Source organism: Triturus cristatus, chromosome 1_1 (genome assembly GCF_964204655.1).
Source record: "Triturus cristatus chromosome 1_1, aTriCri1.1, whole genome shotgun sequence".
Lineage (NCBI taxonomy): Eukaryota > Metazoa > Chordata > Amphibia > Caudata > Salamandridae > Triturus > Triturus cristatus.
Window position 1 is genome coordinate 238,975,438 of NC_140579.1, and position 17,896 is coordinate 238,993,333.

Genomic DNA, 17,896 nt, shown 5'->3' on the forward strand with positions numbered 1-17,896 from the left:
CAGGGATGATGTCACCAGAATAGCGTTGACGCGTTTCGATGGTCATTTCATTTTTATTCCATCTTTATCAAGACATTTGATTGATTCGCTTCTCTCTGTATTGATCCCTGATTCTTATTAGTCCTTCAGAATGTAGGAACTTTGCTTCTATTAATAGCTCGTTGAATATCCGGTGGTCCGGTCAAATGATGAAAGAAGTCTATTAAAATTCAAAAACTGCAGCCTTGCTTTTTCGAGGGAAAAAATCGGCAGTATATCCTATTGTTGTATCAGTGGCTCAACTGATTAAAGTGCCAGCTAGCTCCCCTTATTATCAATGGTTCATTTAACAATTTTTATAACACGGCTCTTCACAACTTCGAGGGGCAGATAAGTACTCCTCCTCCGCGTAGTACTTGTATAATGCAGCCTCAGTCCTGCAATGTGCGTCCTCCGCCCCTCGAAGTTGTGAAGAGCCGTGTTATAAAAATTGTTAAATAAACCATTGATAATAAGGGGAGCTAGCTGGCACTTTAATCAGTTGAGCCACTGATACAACAATAGGATATACTGCCGATTTTTTCCCTCGAAAAAGCAAGGCTGCAGTTTTTGAATTTTAATAGACTTCTTTCATCATTTGACCGGACCACCGGATATTCAACGAGCTATTAATAGAAGCAAAGTTCCTACATTCTGAAGGACTAATAAGAATCAGGGATCAATACAGAGAGAAGCGAATCAATCAAATGTCTTGATAAAGATGGAATAAAAATGAAATGACCATCGAAACGCGTCGACGCTATTCTGGTGACATAATCCCTGTTGGAACGCGGTCTTGGGATTGTATAAATAGGAGGCTAACCAGACCGCACCTTCATATGTATAGGGGATATGTACAAATAATGACAAATTCAAGTGTCTGAAATTGTGTTTTCTCTTTCATGTGGGTGTGTAATGTATTTTATGTCTTGTGTAATTTTGTGATACATGTTAAAGGGATTTTTATGAAATGTATGAAATGTATTGATGATTTTTAACAATATATGAATTATTAGTTTTTATTTCTTGTGATTTTAATCAAATAGGTGTTTGTAATACTTCAATTTTATGTCGTAGAATTCAATTTGATTAGCTTGTTTGGGTTGAGGTACCTTAATATAAAAGTGTGGAGATAAGAATTTGTCTGATTAGATGCTTTTATCTAGTAATGGTGTAGATGGTATTTATGTTTCTATCTGAAGGGAACCTTTTCTAACTTGTAAAGAGTACCTTATCCCTTTGGTTTACAAGGGGTCTCTCTCTGTTGTTCACACACGATCATCCTTTACAACCTGATTTATGAAAGTAAACCAACAAGAGCGGGAGGCAAGACAATGCCAAAGTAAGATTCTGTGTGCCTTTTTAAAATACGGATGAGGTAATTGCTGGAATGTTCACACTGGTTAACATGATTTTGGTTACTTGACACACATGCATGCACACACACACGCACACATAAAAACTCCATGTTTAGTACCGGGTGTAATAAATGCTTTTGTACAGATAAATGCCTGCATGTCATACTTCACAAGAAGTAAGGAAACAAACTACCAAATTATTAAAGGTAACCTGTAAAAAGTAGGTTGCAGGAGCTCCTCCCTGTCACCACCAGGATATCAGTGGGTGGCAGGTGACTGACAATTCCACAAAAAAGGGCCTATACATTCTTCAATCACATTTAGAATCTGAAACAAAAACTGTGATGATCGAATGTGGAAGCTAACACAACTATAGTATCCTCCGACGAATGGCAATATCCCAAATTTTAGAAATGTGATGTCACATAATACAAAGTTGTTTAAAACTATGCAGGTACTATTTCCCATTTTATTTATGTGTAAGAGTCCTAGTAATGTATACCTAACCAGGATCGAAGTACAGCAGTCAACTCTGTTATTTAGTTGATTATGTTTATATCAGTAAGTAAATCAATTGTAAAAGGTCTGCTCCTCACAGTATGTCATAACTTCTGTGTTATTTCTGTTAATGAAAGCTACCTATAATGTGGATATTGTTTTCTAACTCTTCATATTGGTTATAAAAGCAGAACGATGGCAGAATAGTCTCACAATTAAGCAGCTCATGTTATGAAAGCATTCTATTAAAGACAACCTGTCCGCAATGTACTCTCACGATGCGTCGCAAGAAGGATTTGAAAGCACCCAGAACTGTTTGGAACAATAGGCGTTTTATTATAGGATTAGTGTTCTCTATACAAAATAATCCGTCTGTTTCTTACAGTGATTCCAAAAAAGGAACATCACATTTTGGCCATTACTCTCATGCAATCAATCATTAATTCAATCTTTGCAACCTCCTATCGTATAATCAACCCCTCAGCTCTGACCTACACCAACCCCACCCAACCCCACTGGCCAGGCACATCACATCTCATTCAGTATAAGCGGAAGCTTCATACAGATGAGAAGGCGTCGTGCCTGTACCTCTTCCTCCAACCCATCCCAAGTCCAGCAAAAAATACAAAAGAACACACTGCACCTCGCCTCATACTTTACACTACTTATTTACTGTTCGGATAGGTGGGGCTTAGAAGATCCTTTTTAAGCGATGATGCCCAGCACCTGGTTGCAACCTGATTCGGACACTTGAGACATTCTGACCCATTTTAAACACAATAAAAAATAAATAACTACATATGAGGCATTATGAGTGTGGTTCCTGCACAGAAGAGGAAGTCCAGTTGACATATTTTGTGATAGCTGCTAATATGTTTGCAACTCGAGAAACTACAGTGAGCCTTTGAGAACTTCTCAGCAGATTCTCGTGTGGTATGGTCATGCATGAAGACAGAGGGAAAGGGGAACCACTGAAAAAACACCTCATGTTCATGGTTGTCATGGAAGAACAATCATGAGAAATGGAAGGTGCATGTTTGTTATACTGCAAGTGGCCTGCACACGCAACACGCTCCAGGGTAAACCTTTATCTTCTGTCTGAGGTGGGCAAAATGGCTCCTTAGGCACAAGCTACGTTTTTGCTGCAGCACAGGAATCCACCTGCTGCCCATTAAATATCAGTCCACACAACCAAGAGGTCAAAATGGCCATGCACAGTACATGGTGAAGGACGTGCAATACAATGCCCCTTTACTGGACGGGTTGCATGAGATCCCCTTGAGCACAATGCCCTTTCATTGGATGGGTTGAACAAAATCTCTGTACGCACAATGCTCCTTCACAGGGCGGGTTGCAATAGAGTGTGTGCCTTCACTGAGTGGGTTGCATGAGATCTGGGGAAAGAAATAAGGCCACTTTTCGTGTGTATGAATCCTCCAGTCGCACCATAAATAACATAATTAACAGTAAAAAGGTAATAAATACATAGATTCTTTTTTAAGGTAATGCTGTTTTAGACACATAAGTAATGAGAAACGTTAATATTTACAAATCATCGGCACAGAAGAGGCAGCAAAATAAAAATAAGATAAGAAGCTTCTCTGGCAGAGATATGCGACAATATCATTAGTGCAACTGAGCACGTTCTGGCGGATTGTACATACACCAGTGTCTGATCCTCGTCTCACAAGAAACTACAACTAGCCAGGTGAATAGAGCAAAAAAGATGCCCACGACGGACAAGGCCAAAGGGATCTGGATAGATCAGTGGTTCCGGCAGAGGGATGAGGCATGATCAAAGCAGCCAAGGTCTACAGGTGTTAGTATCGCAATGCTTAGTTTTAAATTAAAGTGGATGTCATCCACCACAAAAATTAGCATCCTTTGTGTTCTTTTTAAAGCCTTATTGCTTACAGTTAAAGTCTATCATGGTCATGGCTACTTAGAAAATGTCCCCTATCGGCCCACCTCGTGTTTGTGAGCATCCAAGAGAAGAGGCAGCAACATTAGTGGATATTGCGTCTGCCTGTTAAACTCAAATACTTCTGAACATAGATCTCCTATGGACCAAGATTTACCAGGAAAAGGACTGCACTAGGAAGCACCGACAACCCCTGAGAGGAGGTGCATGTAAAAATGGAGTAGCCAAGCAGCTATGGGCACACCAGAAGAATGTTTTCTGGAACAAAGTCCAATGTTCACTAGGCCAATCGAAATAAACTGTTCAAAAAGTGTGCCTCGTGATCAAGATCATTTTACCATTTCTCACAGCCTGATAAAGCAACTTGATGAAGTATGCCAAACCCATTTTCTAGCCTTCTTGTTCCAGACTAACTTCATCAAACATACCACTCCTTTTCCTAGAAATCAATACGTCCAACCAATGTTATGTGACTAATACTTCCGGAGCATTTCCTCGGGATGCTAAAGAGTCTGTGACACCATAAGCACAGTGAAGTTCAGAGCACTTCTGGGTAATACTGCTGCTGATTAATGGGATACTGCTGCCACTTCAACACTCTAAGCCTCTTAGAAAATCGTCATGCTAGGTCTTCACAACGTAAAAGTCTTTTGGGAAGTTGGACATGGCGTTAAAACTGAATGCTGGGCTGACCGGCTCCAGTTCACGTATTTAGGATTTTAAATGAAGCCAGATATTCATGCAGTAGTTTAGGGAAGTAGTTGCTTTTGATGTCTTACACAAAAATATTTTAAAGATACAATTGAAAGTTAAATACAAATGTTAGAAGCAGCAAGAACCAAGTAATTTCAATACGAGTTACAGTACAGTGAGACCTGAAAAAGAACAGAAGAGATTATATAACTGGGTATTGTGGTTTAGTTAAGATGGTTAAAAGGTCAGATACAAAGTCACCACAGAGTAATACTTTGGAGATGTGTATGGGACATTAAAGGGCAAGTTAATATGCTCCGCGCAGGAAATGTCAACAATGTGCTTGGACCAAAACTCTGGTAATACAGTTGACCAAACAAGTGTCTTTTACAAGCAGCACAAACGCATGCAAATTAGGTAAATTCTTTGTGGACTTGTAACTGTGTGACTGAACAACTTTGAGCCACTTTGTGAAGCCAGTATTTTCAGGTCAGAGGGCAAGCTTTTTGAGAAAAAAAAAGAACTTTACTACTTGGTCAGCGTAGGGACAGACAGTCGACAGGCTTAGATGCATCTGGAACAAGATAACCGGACGTAGCAAGAATACACAGAACCCTGAGTTAGAAAATAAAACATTACTTTATACCAACCCACTTTATTTTTACTCCCAACTAGACGACGCTCCATTTGTTTGATAGTTCAAGTTAATAGCTTACGACAAACCAGCAGTGCAGAAATGAGAAACATCATGACAATGTATTTTTCGCTCCTCCCACATTTCGTTGCCATGTAATTGCAGGCCAGCAAGGAAAGCCAGGTCTCCATGTTTGCGTTAAATACGTACAATATCAGGGGACCTGCAGATGGAATTGGGCGATTTCTTCCTATCCTTACTCTTTGATATGTTCACGACCAACTGAAAGACCATTTTCACACAAAAAACAAGTCAATTATACATAGCACCCTTCACAACAAAGAGTACAGAACTGATGCCAGGACAATGGACAGTGAACTTCTAACAGCCACTCACAACTACTTCAATCAAGGCAGTAAACACAAGTACTTTTGAACTGGGTTTCAGAGATAATACTTCTTAGGTTTGGTAGGATAGATCACGTGTGTGCACATATTGTCTCTAATCAAACAGGATCATGTCTAACATCATGCTGCAGGCGTTATTTCAAGAGCATCTGGATGGGCACGAAAGATATGTAGTCACCTAGGAATGGACGCAGTGCATGACCTTAATTACATAACCTGAATGGATTTAACAGAGCTGCAGTGGACATGCAGTGAGGACTAAGGCCAAAGAAGTCTGAACAGGTACCGCAATCAGTGTCTGGGACAACCATCCCCAAGGACAGTAATCAGGCACTAGGAGCAGTGTGAAAAGGCACCAGATGCACATTGCCTTCTGCTTCCTAATGTGTCACTTACTTGAGATGCCCTTGCAAACAATCACCCTCGAATCTCAGGATGCTCTACCAATTTCATCCCCACTAACTAACATGCCCCTAACATTAGCTCTGCAACAGTTTTGGACATATCCATAACACTATCATGTTGTCAGATATAGGGAGACCCACCAAAAATTCCACATTTATGGACAAAATGGAAGTTGTATTTATGCTGTTGACATCTTTTGTTAAAGACCGTAAAGTGAAGAAATATGAAACAGTGTGCTGAAGAGCTACCTGGAGATTTGTGGGCAATCTGCGGGATCTGGGGTGAGCAGACGTCATTACTCTGATGGATGGCAGCTAGCTGTAGTTGAGGTCTCAGGACAGCACTGTGTTCAGCATGGAGGAATCGTCACTTTCAATTAAATCCGAAATCTCCAAATCTGTAGTCCTATGACATCACAGACTACTCACAAAGCACTATTTATTTGTTTAAAGATGGCACTAAATAGAGGCTTCGCCTGCGTCATAATTTGCCTAGTCAACAACGTGCAGCAAGCCTATTTTTAAAATCACAAACAGTTCGGGTCAGTGAAGTGTACGCTTTTTACAAGGGCATTGTTTTTTATATGTAACTTTTACCACGTGAAGTCTAACCTTTGCTGGGTTCCCAAGTTTCAAGTCCAGCATTAAAAAATGTGGCATAACTTTCAGTTAAAATGGCCGCCTCGTAGGACTACATCGGTCGAAGCAGTCAGCAGCTGTGCCAAGTGCAGGGGTGTCGCAGGCGTCTGCTCTAGAAGGGCAGCCACATGTGGCCGATTCCTAGTAGTCAACCCGAACTCGAAGCCCGATCTCGTAGCAGAAGATGTGACTGCGGAGTCAGCTCTCATGGAGCTTGCATCACACCCGTGCAGAGTCGCTGCTAAGCACTGCTTTTAATCACTAGACCCGGTCTGACCACTGCTGGTCAATACAGGAGCAGAGATCCCAAGAAGCTGAGAGATACCAAAGCAAGATTACAACCCGTGCTGGCAGCAGTCTCATGGAAAGGGGGGGCTCTTGGCCCCCCCGCCTGCATGGCGGTGCGGCGACCTCCCCCGGACTTCTCGGTGGTGGGGGCGTGTCCACTGGGGCGCGCCCTACCACCGATTGGCTGCTTACGTGACCCGGATGTCGTTAATCGACATCCGGGTCGGAGGGGAGGGGGGGCGGGCCACTGGGGTGGGATAAAGAGGTGGGGAGCGCCCAGGTGACCCCCTTGTTGCCTGGACGCTCCCCCACACAACGGACGTGCCCCGGCGTTCAGGGCGCATAATTTTCTTCTTTGTTTCCCCCCTTGCAGGTGCGGCGATTCCGGACGGTGAGGCTTTGGAATTTCCCACGCGCGGAGGAAGGCAGCTGATCCGGCTCCTACACTTGGATCTACCCGGATTGCGGAGCGGCGAACGCGGACGTCGCTGAGAGACGGCTTTTGGAGCTTCCGAGTTCGTGGTTAGAGCGGCGCCGGGTGGGTCTACGCGAAGGTAGCGGCTGATTCCCGTAAGTACACGTAGAGGTACAATCAGCGGTTCGAGGCAGGCTGCCAGCGCCACCGGAGCGCTTTTACTGAACACGGTACAGTAGGAGGCCTCGTGGTGGAGCGCGCTCGTGTGCGGCGATTAGTACGGTAGAAGGAGGGGCCATTAAGAAACGGAGGGAAGCGCGGGCATTTTTGAAAATTGTGAAGGCAGGCATTCTGTGAAGGCAGGCATCATAGCACAGCGGCGTTTTGTGAACACGGGTTGTGTGCACCCGGGGCTTGCTTCTGACTGTGGTGTTCAGGACATTCTTGAAAGTGTGAGTCACTGCCTGCCGAGTGTGTTTAGCCTGTGATATTGCAGGTCCCCAAGAGGCAAGGGTTCTTTTCCCAGCAGTGCCTCACAACAGCCTGTGAATTTCCTTTGTTTAGCCTTGTGCTACCAAAATTGTGTTATTACCACGGTGGGGGGAACAGCTAAGGGCAGGGGAGGGGTGGCTAAAGAAGGTCCAAGCTAGCTTTAGCCAACTGCTTGTGAGATTGCTGTGGGAGGTAATTAAAGTGTAAGCTACATACCTTTGTTTGAACGTGGTGCAGTCCGTTTTCACCGGCTGGTTGTATTTAATACTAGCATGTATTAATGCATTTTCTATTTTAGGCACATTAACGCTGTATCCTGTATCTCACGTAGCGAGCGGAGTGGCGGACTTCAGTGTGGTCGCGGGCGAAATTCCGGCTGGAAGTGCGCCGGATCCTGAACGGTAAGAGGAGAGCGGGGGGCTCGCATTGCATTGCTTCTGGTAGCCGCCGGGTGGGTCTACGTTAGAGTTTACTCACCCCTGACAAACCGGATAAGCCGGGGCGTTGCGGTTACGGTTGCATGGTGCTTACAGCCCCCTGTATATCCTCCATCTGGTGAAGGTAATAAGAGTACTTACGCCTGTATTAGGGTATTAGTGTAGGGCGGTGCACCCAAGTCATGGCGGGGCCAATGGGTGGTGAAGGGGGGTCCAGGATGGAGGCTATGTTGCAGGCCATGATGCAGGAGATGAACAGCATCAATAGGAGATTGAGTAAGGTGGATGAATTGGAGGCCCGCATGAATGAAAGGTTTACTGACTCCCCAGTTTCTTCAGGCAGGCCCGCGCGGCAGCGGAAGGCACCCTTGTCCAGAGGGGATTTTGTTAGCCCGCCCAAGACGTCCAAGGCTAAGAAGCGAAGGCGCAGTGCCCCAGCCCCAGTGGTACCGGTTTCAATCCCACCCGCGGTTTCGGTACCCCTTGTACCTGATTCGGTACCCCTTGTACCTGTCCCGGCACCCGTTACATCGGCTCCTGCCATGCCGCCGGCGCTACCTCCTGTGGGGCCTACTTCCCCGCCCGTGCTACCGATCCCAGTGCCGGGTCTGCCGCCACCGGTCTCTCCATTGCCTACCATGCCAGTGCCACCGGCTATGCCCCCCGGGGTGCCCGTAGTCCCAGCAGATAGCCCGGACTCGGTCCCGCCTGAATTGGTATCTCAGATAGCGGCTTTATTACCTTGGCTAAAAAAGGGGGGTGTGTTACCAGCGTCGTCAGATCATGCAGCAGAAGCAGCACAGTTGGTAGAAAAGATTAAATCAGCAGCGGCAGCGGATAGAGCTGCGGTTCCCCCCTCTTCTTCACTTGCAGGTTCCAGCCCCGCCCTACCGAAGGCAGATGGTGGTCAACCGGCCGCGGAGCAGGAAAATGGTAAGGAGGTGGCACTGCCCCTCTTGGGCGATGGGTCATTGCCCTCTAGGAGTGAGAATTTGGCACAACACGTGTCCCAGGCAACGAAGGAATTGATTTGGGCGGGAAAATATGTTTACATTTTTTCATTGCTACTGGATCACAGGGAGATGGAACAGGCAAAGACACTAAAGGAGTGGATGCATCCAAGTGAGTGGAGGGCACAGTGTGCTAGATTTAGGGTAGAGGAATCTTTGCTCAATTGGGTTAGGGCTTTCGCAGTGTTCACGACCATCATGGCCGAACGGCCTCCTAATGTGCAGGCGCCATTGGCTTGCTACCAGAGTAGAATTGTGGGGTGGAGCGAGCAGTACCCGGGGGATGCCTGGAAGGAGTATGATGTCAATTTCAGGAAAGCTAAGGAATTTGACGCATCATTGGCATGGGATAAGGTGGACTCTGTGCCATGGCATAGGCAGTTCTCAGGGAGCTCTGCCCCACTACAGTCCACCACTGCGGTCAGGGGGTACTCCACCAGACCTCAACACCCCTTTCGGGCGGCTCAGGGGAGTGAGGTCCCGGGTAGGGGTAGGGGGGGGGGGGGGGTTTGAGAGGAAAGGGGTGTGTTGGGACTTTAATAAGCGCACCTGCACGAGGGCCACGGGCACCTGTAAATTCAGGCATGCATGTTCGATCTGCGGTCATCCCTCCCACCCCGAGTCATCTTGCAGGTCCAAGCAGGGCAACCACAGTCAGAGGGGGAGGGGGAAGCCAGTGTAGTGCAGATATTCGGGATATCCCAACCCCTATAGATGTTTTGGCAATGATCCCTTGGTTGAACAGGTACCCGAATCACACAGCGGCCACTCTACTGCAGGAAGGTTTTTCTCAAGGTTTTAGGATCCCGGCAGGGGGCTACACAGGTAGCGCACATTGCAGGAACCAACTGTCGGTGCAACATAACCTCGCAGTGGTGGCTGCTAAGATTAGCAAGGAACTGTCCCTGGGTAGGATAGCTGGCCCTTTCCAGCAGGTGCCTGTCCCTGATTTTGTGTGTTCTCCACTAGGGGTAGTACCCAAAAAAGAGAAAGGGGAGTTCAGATTGATCCACAACCTATCGGCACCTAGAGGTGCGTCACTGAATGATGCGATTGATGAGGGGATTTGTAGTGTAAAGTATGCCTCATTTGACCAGGCAGTTGACTTATTGCGGGCGCTGGGGCCAGGGGCATTGATGGCAAAATCAGACATAGAATCTGCCTTCCGCCTCCTCCCAGTCCATCCTCTGGACCACCATCTCTTAGGTTTTACGTTCGATGGCAAGTTCTATATGGATAAATGTATGCCCATGGGCTGTTCCATCTCATGTGCTTACTTTGAGGCGTTTAGCTCATTTTTGGAATGGGTCATGAGAGAGGTCACGGGCCACCGGCAGGTGATGCATTATCTGGACGATTTCCTTTTCCTAGGTGCGGCGGGATCTCAGGAGTGTGCTTGGGTGTTGCAGGAATTTTGTGTGCTCATGCGGGCTTTTGGGGTCCCGCTAGCGCCGGGGAAGATGGTTGGCCCGTCCACCTGTTTGGAATTCCTTGGTATCGAAATTGATTCAGTGGAAGGATGCTTCAGGTTACCCATGGCTAAGGTATCTAGCTTTAGAGCAGCCCTACGCCAGTGCCTACGCAAAGACAAGGTTACATTGCAACAGCTACAGGAGGTGGTGGGGCAATTGAATTTTGCGCTTCGGGTCAATGGCACGCCCTTTTTCACGCTCTATTGCCCAAGCTATGAAAGGGCTACGGGAGAAACATCACCGCACGAGGTTGTCATCTGAGGTTCGCCAGGATATGCTTATTTGGATGGCATTTCTGGAGGATTTTAATGGCAGAGTAGTGTGGCAGGGTCCTCCCTCCACATCGGCGGAATTGGGCTTATGGACGGACGCTGCTGGGGGTACCGGCTTTGGCGCCATTCTGGGTACCAGGTGGGTCGCCCAGCGGTGGCCAGCGGAATGGAGGACACAGGGACTGACTACCAATATTGGCTTTCTGGAGCTCTTTCCGATCTGGGTAGCATTGATGGTCTGGCCGGAACACTTACGCAACCAATCCGTGGTGTTCTGGTCGGATAACATGACGGTTGTGGAATGCATAAACCAGCAGGGGGCACGCTGTCCATTCAAACTCCGTTTACTGAAGGAGATTGTGTTGCAATGCTTAAAATTGAATGTGGTTTTCAGAGCCAAGCATGTCCCTGGCGTCCTCAATAATGCAGCTGACTCCCTTTCTCGCTTTAAAATGCAGGTTTTCAGGGAACATCTTCCGGCGGCAGATCCCCAGCCGGCGCAATTCCCGGCAGTACTTTGGCAGATTGGTGCCCCAGATTACAGGACCTCGTGGTCGCTAGCTTAGCCCCCAGGACCAAGACAGCTTACGAAGGGGCGTTTTTGTCTTACCGGGCTTTTTTGGGGCAGGAATGGGAGGCTAGGTGGGCCCAGGAGGACAGCTTTGCAGCTTACCTAGAATCAATGCACAGGGAAGGACGCTCAGTGGCGACTGCGAACAGACATAGGGCAGCGGTCTCCTTCTTTGCGCAGGGTAAGGGTATGCGTGATCCCACTAACACCTTTCTGGTGCGCAAGGCCTTGAGGGGTTGGCGCCGTTTACAGGGTTATCGGGGCGATAGGAGAAGGCCCATTGGATTGGCACGGCTGACGGCCTTATTGGGGGCGCTGCACAGTGTTTGTAGCTCCCAGTGGGAGGTTATCTTGTTCAAGGCGGCATTTTCCCTGGCCTTTTACGGGGCTTTGAGGGTTGGGGAGTTAGTTGCTGGGTCAAAAGCTGATAGAGTGGGCGGTCTACGGTGGGCCGGTGTGGAGATCAGGGACGACGTTATGAGAATAACAATTCAGAGATCGAAAACTGATCAGGACTCTCGGGGTCACACCATAGTGCTCCACCGGGCGCGGGCCAACCCCTGCTGCCCGGTTTCTCACGTGGAGGCTTTCTGCAGGCAACGGGAGTACACAGCGGGGGACACACTGCTGTGTCACGCCGATGGTACACCATTGACTAGGTACCAGTTTAGGCGAGTCTTGGAGTTAACGGTCAGTTTGGCAGGGTTCGATCCAAGGGAATTCGGCACCCACTCATTTAGGATTGGGGCAGCAACTGAGGCAGTAGCGAGGGGTCTCTCAGTGGAGAATGTGAAGACATTGGGGAGATGGTCGTCTGAACGTTACAAAAGTTATGTACGAATTGACATGTTGTGACAGAATGGTGCTCACGCCGGTTATGTTTCTGGTTTTTTGCAGTTTCTCAAACCTGTCACGCAGGGGAGGAACTCGTCACTGGGCGCCAACGACCGACATCGGCACAGCACGGAGGACACAAGAAATTGGTGACTTGGATTGTGGGCCACTCTTATGTTAGACGGGCGGAACATGTTTTTCTTTCAGGAGACCGTAGGACGCGTGCACTGAAACAGGGGTTTGTTATATCATTTTTTGGGAGGGGGGGTTTATGCCTCAGCCAGTTTCGGGATTTTTTCCAGGGACTCTTAGCTCAGCAGCGGCCCCCCCCGTCAGTGGTGATACTTCACCTGGGGGAGAATGATTTGGCAAAATTGGGGAGGCGCGTCCTTATTGAGGAGATCATTTCCACTGCGGGGTGGGTGGCCAGGGCTTGCCCGGGTTCCACAGTAGTTTGGTCTCAACTTATCCCTCGGTGGCAGTGGCGAGGGGGGGTCTCGGGGTGGGCGTTGAACCACTCGGTACGGAGGGTCAACACACAGTTGGACAAATTATTTCGGACCCCCCAGTTGCAGACGATTCCACATGGGTGTATCTGGGGCGAGCAATTTTACTTGAGGGACGGGGTGCACTTGACGGAGGCAGCGAACGTCTTGTGGTCTAATAATGTCTGGGCTTGGTTGGAGGGATTTGCAAAATAAGCGCGCTCTTGGTTTAGGTCTAGGTAAAGGGGGAGGCCAGATCGTCGGTGAACAATGCTGGCCTGTGGCGGTAAGGTCATGACCGGTGAGCAACTATTTGAAGGTCTGAGGGGGCGGGCATCATCCTACGGAGGTGCCCGCCCAGGGGGAGGGGCTATTTGCCCCTCCTAGAACTTCAGGGGCAAGGTAACTGGTGCTTCAAAGGGGCGCGGGTTGGGGAGTCACGCTTTCCTTAGGCTGGTAGCCACCCCGCGCACGCATACTCATGACGTCACCGGATGGCGCAGAGTAAGGGCCCTCCTTTAGTGGGTAAATGAAGTTCACGGCGTGGACCGGGTAATTACCGGGCCCGGCTGCGCATGCGCACACCTTGTAGGGGAGGCGCAGCTAGTAGGACCTGACACCGGTTAGCGACCTTGCCATATGGCCCAGAAATGTTAGTATACAAAAATGCAGAGGAGGATGTTAGACTCGGTTAGGAAACAATCTGTATTAGAGTCTTTGTTAAGGATAGTCACCACACCTGTTGACAATGATGTATCTAATGTCCTGCTGATTTTTTGTATAACTGTTTATCATGCAAATTAAAAAATTTATTGTTTTGTACTTAATAAATACGGCCGGGGGGTCTCGCGACCTCCCGCCTTCCAAAGATACCACGTCTATGTGCTGTGTCCGGGGGTGGTGCGGTTACAGGGGGAGGGTGGTAGCCAGTCACTGACCATGTGGAAAGGGGGGGCTCTTGGCCCCTCCGCCTGCATGGCGGTGCGGCGACCTCCCCCGGACTTCTCGGTGGTGGGGGCGTGTCCACTGGGGCGCGCCCTACCACCGATTGGCTGCTTACGTGACCCGGATGTCGTTAATCGACATCCGGGTCGGAGGGGAGGGCCACTGGGGTGGGATAAAGAGGTGGGGAGCGCCCAGGTGACCCCCTTGTTGCCTGGACGCTCCCCCACACAACGGACGTGCCCCGGCATTCAGGGCGCATAATTTTCCCCACCCACCATCCCTGGAGCACGTGGTTGACGCATTGCTAGTCCGACTAGCGGACACTGGGCGCGGTAAAAATGTTAAGTAATGTCAGTTTCTGATGAGGTTTTCTTTTAGGACTTTTCTCCCATTGTAGTGAGCAATATTGTAATGTGCAGTTATGTTCTTGACTATGCTTTCTCGTAGGCCTTTTTTCTCCCAAGGTAAGGAATGATCCTGTATTATGTGGAACTGGTGCAGTCGTGTTTAGGCCTTTCTTTCCCTTATAGCTTTACGGTGTTATACATGACGTGTGATTTTAGTCAGTGTAGTTGTCCTTTAGAATTTTCTCCCATAGGTCGTCGTATTTATTAGGTATGGGGCATGCGGTAAGGTCATGACCGGTGAGCAACTATTTGAAGGTCTGAGGGGGCGGGCATCATCCTACGGAGGTGCCCGCCCAGGGGGAGGGGCTATTTGCCCCTCCTAGAACTTCAGGGGCAAGGTAACTGGTACTTCAAAGGGGCGCGGGTTGGGGAGTCACGCTTTCCTTAGGCTGGTAGCCACCCCGCGCGCGCATACTCATGACGTCACCGGATGGCGCAGAGTAAGGGCCCTCCTTTAGTGGGTAAATGAAGTTCACGGCGTGGACCGGGTAATTACCGGGCCCGGCTGCGCATGCGCACACCTTGTAGGGGAGGCGCAGCTAGTAGGACCTGACACCGGTTAGCGACCTTGCCATATGGCCCAGAAATGTTAGTATACAAAAATGCAGAGGAGGATGTTAGACTCGGTTAGGAAACAATCTGTATTAGAGTCTTTGTTAAGGATAGTCACTCACACCTGTTGACAATGATGTATCTAATGTCCTGCTGATTTTTTGTATAACTGTTTATCATGCAAATTTAAAAATTTATTGTTTTGTACTTAATAAATACGGCCGGGGGGTCTCGCGACCTCCCGCCTTCCAAAGATACCACGTCTATGTGCTGTGTCCGGGGGTGGTGCGGTTACAGGGGGAGGGTGGTAGCCAGTCACTGACCATGTAGCACAACTGCTTGCTGCAGGAGACCACTATTCCCACTAGCTGAGGATGGAGCTTGACACTGGATCCTGATCCAATCAGAGGACGCTGCGAGTCGCTAGGAGTCTAATATGTGGAGACTGATAGACCACTGGCATATTACAAGACTCTGAGATTGCATTCTGATCCCAAGTCTGAGGACCTTACTGACCAATGCTAGAGTTGAATACCAGAGTCTCCTTATGCCACTGCTCGATACCGGAGACTGATGCCGCCTCTTACTGAGGCCAGACTGCCCGAGCAAACAGCTGTGCAGGAGTCGGATAATCACACAAGCTGAAACCTGAGTCATATAACCCCATCTGCAGATATTATATTCTGATGCACTCTGATAACAACACTAGCTAATGCCAAAGTCTTGGCTCTGACAAAACCACTGCTTGTTAGAAACAAACACTGGCTGACACCAGAGGATGATGAAGACTATGACTGATACCAGACAAACTGTCAAGGCAGTCTTATAATACTACTGGATGATAATGGAGTCTGATGACTCGACTGGATGATACCAGGGTCTGAAAATGCTATTGTCTAATTCTGCAGTTTCATAATCAGTCTGAAGTCTGATAACAATACTGGTAAAGAATAAAAAATGCAACACAACTGAAAAGAGAGAAGGGGAGGTAAGGTAAGAGATAGACACAAGGTAGATATAGGAAAGAAGGAGGAAAAGGGCAGAGCCTCAAAGATAAGAAGTTGAGTTGGGACGTTACAGAAGAGGAAAACAAGAGAGGGAGGGGAAGAGAGGAAATAGTAAGAAAATGTGAAAGAAAGGAGAAGCGCTGAGGAAGACAGACACACGAGGAATAGGGACAGGTGAGTCACAAGACAGGTAGAGACAGCGAAAAGAGAAACAGAAAAGGAAGGAGGCAGATGTAACTTGAGGCAAGAACAGCAAAAGTAAAGAGAATAGGGAGGTGATGAGGGGCTAAGGGAAAGGAACAGAGAAAATGGGAACATAGGGAAGTAGAGGGTAGGAGAAAGAAGGAAAACAAAACGAAAGACAAAGAGGTCTGGAACCTCAATAAAGTAAAATAGCCTTTTCTAACAGGGTTTTTCTTCCATGGTAATCTTCCCACTGCATACCAGGGCCATAAATCTGTCAAAGATGTTTTTGCAGGATCGAACGCGAACATCACTGCGAATATGAATGTGGTATAATATGCCATCTAGCTCAGCATGTCCAAACGAGCCAGTTACTCGAGAAACCCCTTCAGCACTAATTAAGTACAAGCAGTGCTCAGCTGCTATTTATCAATCAGAAACAATACAAACTTTGGGCACTCTTCGTCCAAATTCAAACAACAAAATCAAACACTGATCAAAAAGGACACAATCCTATGCTCCCCATCATTTCTTGCCCTTGTGTCTTGTCACGCCACTGTACCTCACCCAGTCACTTTATATGTCCTTATCTCTTTCTGTCCCACAGGGATTGCGGTTAATTCCTTCAACCTCATTAAATGAAATTATCTCACTTTCCAAAAGTTTCCAGTATTACACTTCAAATGTATTTTCACTTTTGTTTTTTTAGATTTTTAGCACGCCTTAATTTAGCTTTTCAGTGACATTAGTATTTCTGTTTATGATTTTTTTTTTTTTTTACTTTACCAAGGCTTATAGATGCAGGTTTAAATGTCTCACATACTAATGATTACATTTTATACTGATTCCAAGCAGGAAGGCCTGCCAGTGCTCAAAAGCCGACATCGCCCTTGACTGCCCTCGAGGATCCATAGTGGGATGGACCTCTGTACAGCGGCAATCACCGTCTCCTTCTGCAGCTCCCCTGCACACTGCAGGTTTCCCATGAGCGGTATGGACGAGGAGTTGTTCAAGTTTACTAGTATTCAATGCCACTGGACCTAGGAGCCCCGTGAGGGATGGGGCTTCCAAAAAGCCTCAGGAGGGAGATGTATGCATGTCTGAAGCGCCTGCTGCCAAACACTGCATGAGGAATAATGCCTTACTCTCTTCCATTCAGGAACGTCCTCTAAAAAAGCAAATAAGGAGCTGTTCTAGATATGCATGAGCAGGGAGCAGCACAGTCTATCATAGGAAAGAGGCGTTGTGGGGCTGACGGCGAATGTGTCCCTCTGTAGCTGGCAGGTGTGCTCTCCCATAGCATCACCGAAGTCAACTATACCATCTGCTCACTTGCTCTTGACACCTTGGGTACTGGGAACTGCCTTTTCTGTTCATACACATGAGTCAATTTCTCCAGTTTTCACCCTGTTTGGACGTTGTTTATTGTTGTTGGTTTAATTCTTCCTTCCACACGCGGTTCAAACCCTGCCCTACGGTGGTTTGTGTTCGTCCATTGCAGGCGTGAGGCGCTATGCCAGAGAATAGATCGCATTAACTGGAGACGTGGCCTCCGAGCTCTCGTTGCCCTCCGTCTCATCCTTGTCTTTCTTGACTGTGTACTGACCAATGAATGAGCCGTCCTCATTGAATTGCCCATCTCCACCCTCACCGTAGTCCACCAAACTGTCATCGCTCTCCTGCTGCTTGATGGTACCATCTAGGGAGGTCTGGCTGCCCTGCAGGGGTTTGTTGTCTTCATCACTGTGAGGGAAGGAGGAAACAATATCTATTAAAATCAAACGTTGAGGGGGGCAGTGATAGACAAGCTGGAAAACCACAAATTAATTCTAAGAAATCCCACCCTTGGTAAGAAAACAGGCAAGATAGTCACCCTAATAAGTACACAATTAGTTGTGGGAACTCTTTCCCACAAATAAGTGTATCTGGGCCACACATGGCTTCTAAACCATTA

At 47.7% G+C, this 17,896-nt stretch overlaps 1 protein-coding gene and 1 long non-coding RNA gene across 3 annotated transcripts in view; one reads left to right on the plus strand and one right to left on the minus strand.

Moving 5' to 3' along the window:
* The window catches only part of LOC146870068 (uncharacterized), a 107,819-nt gene extending 99,661 nt beyond the window's left edge, over nt 1-8,158 (plus strand). The window contains exons 2-3 of the long non-coding RNA XR_014969054.1: nt 7,234-7,430; nt 8,066-8,158. This is a non-coding gene — a long non-coding RNA (uncharacterized LOC146870068). The remainder of the gene's footprint in view (nt 1-7,233; nt 7,431-8,065) is intronic.
* Nucleotides 7,413-17,896, minus strand: part of NFASC (neurofascin) — a 1,241,670-nt gene continuing 1,231,186 nt past the window's right edge. For both annotated transcript variants that reach the window (XM_085627649.1, XM_085627634.1), the window contains one exon: nt 7,413-17,685. In XM_085627649.1, the coding sequence (XP_085483775.1) occupies nt 17,454-17,685 (232 nt within the window). In that variant the 3' untranslated portion in view covers nt 7,413-17,453. The remainder of the gene's footprint in view (nt 17,686-17,896) is intronic.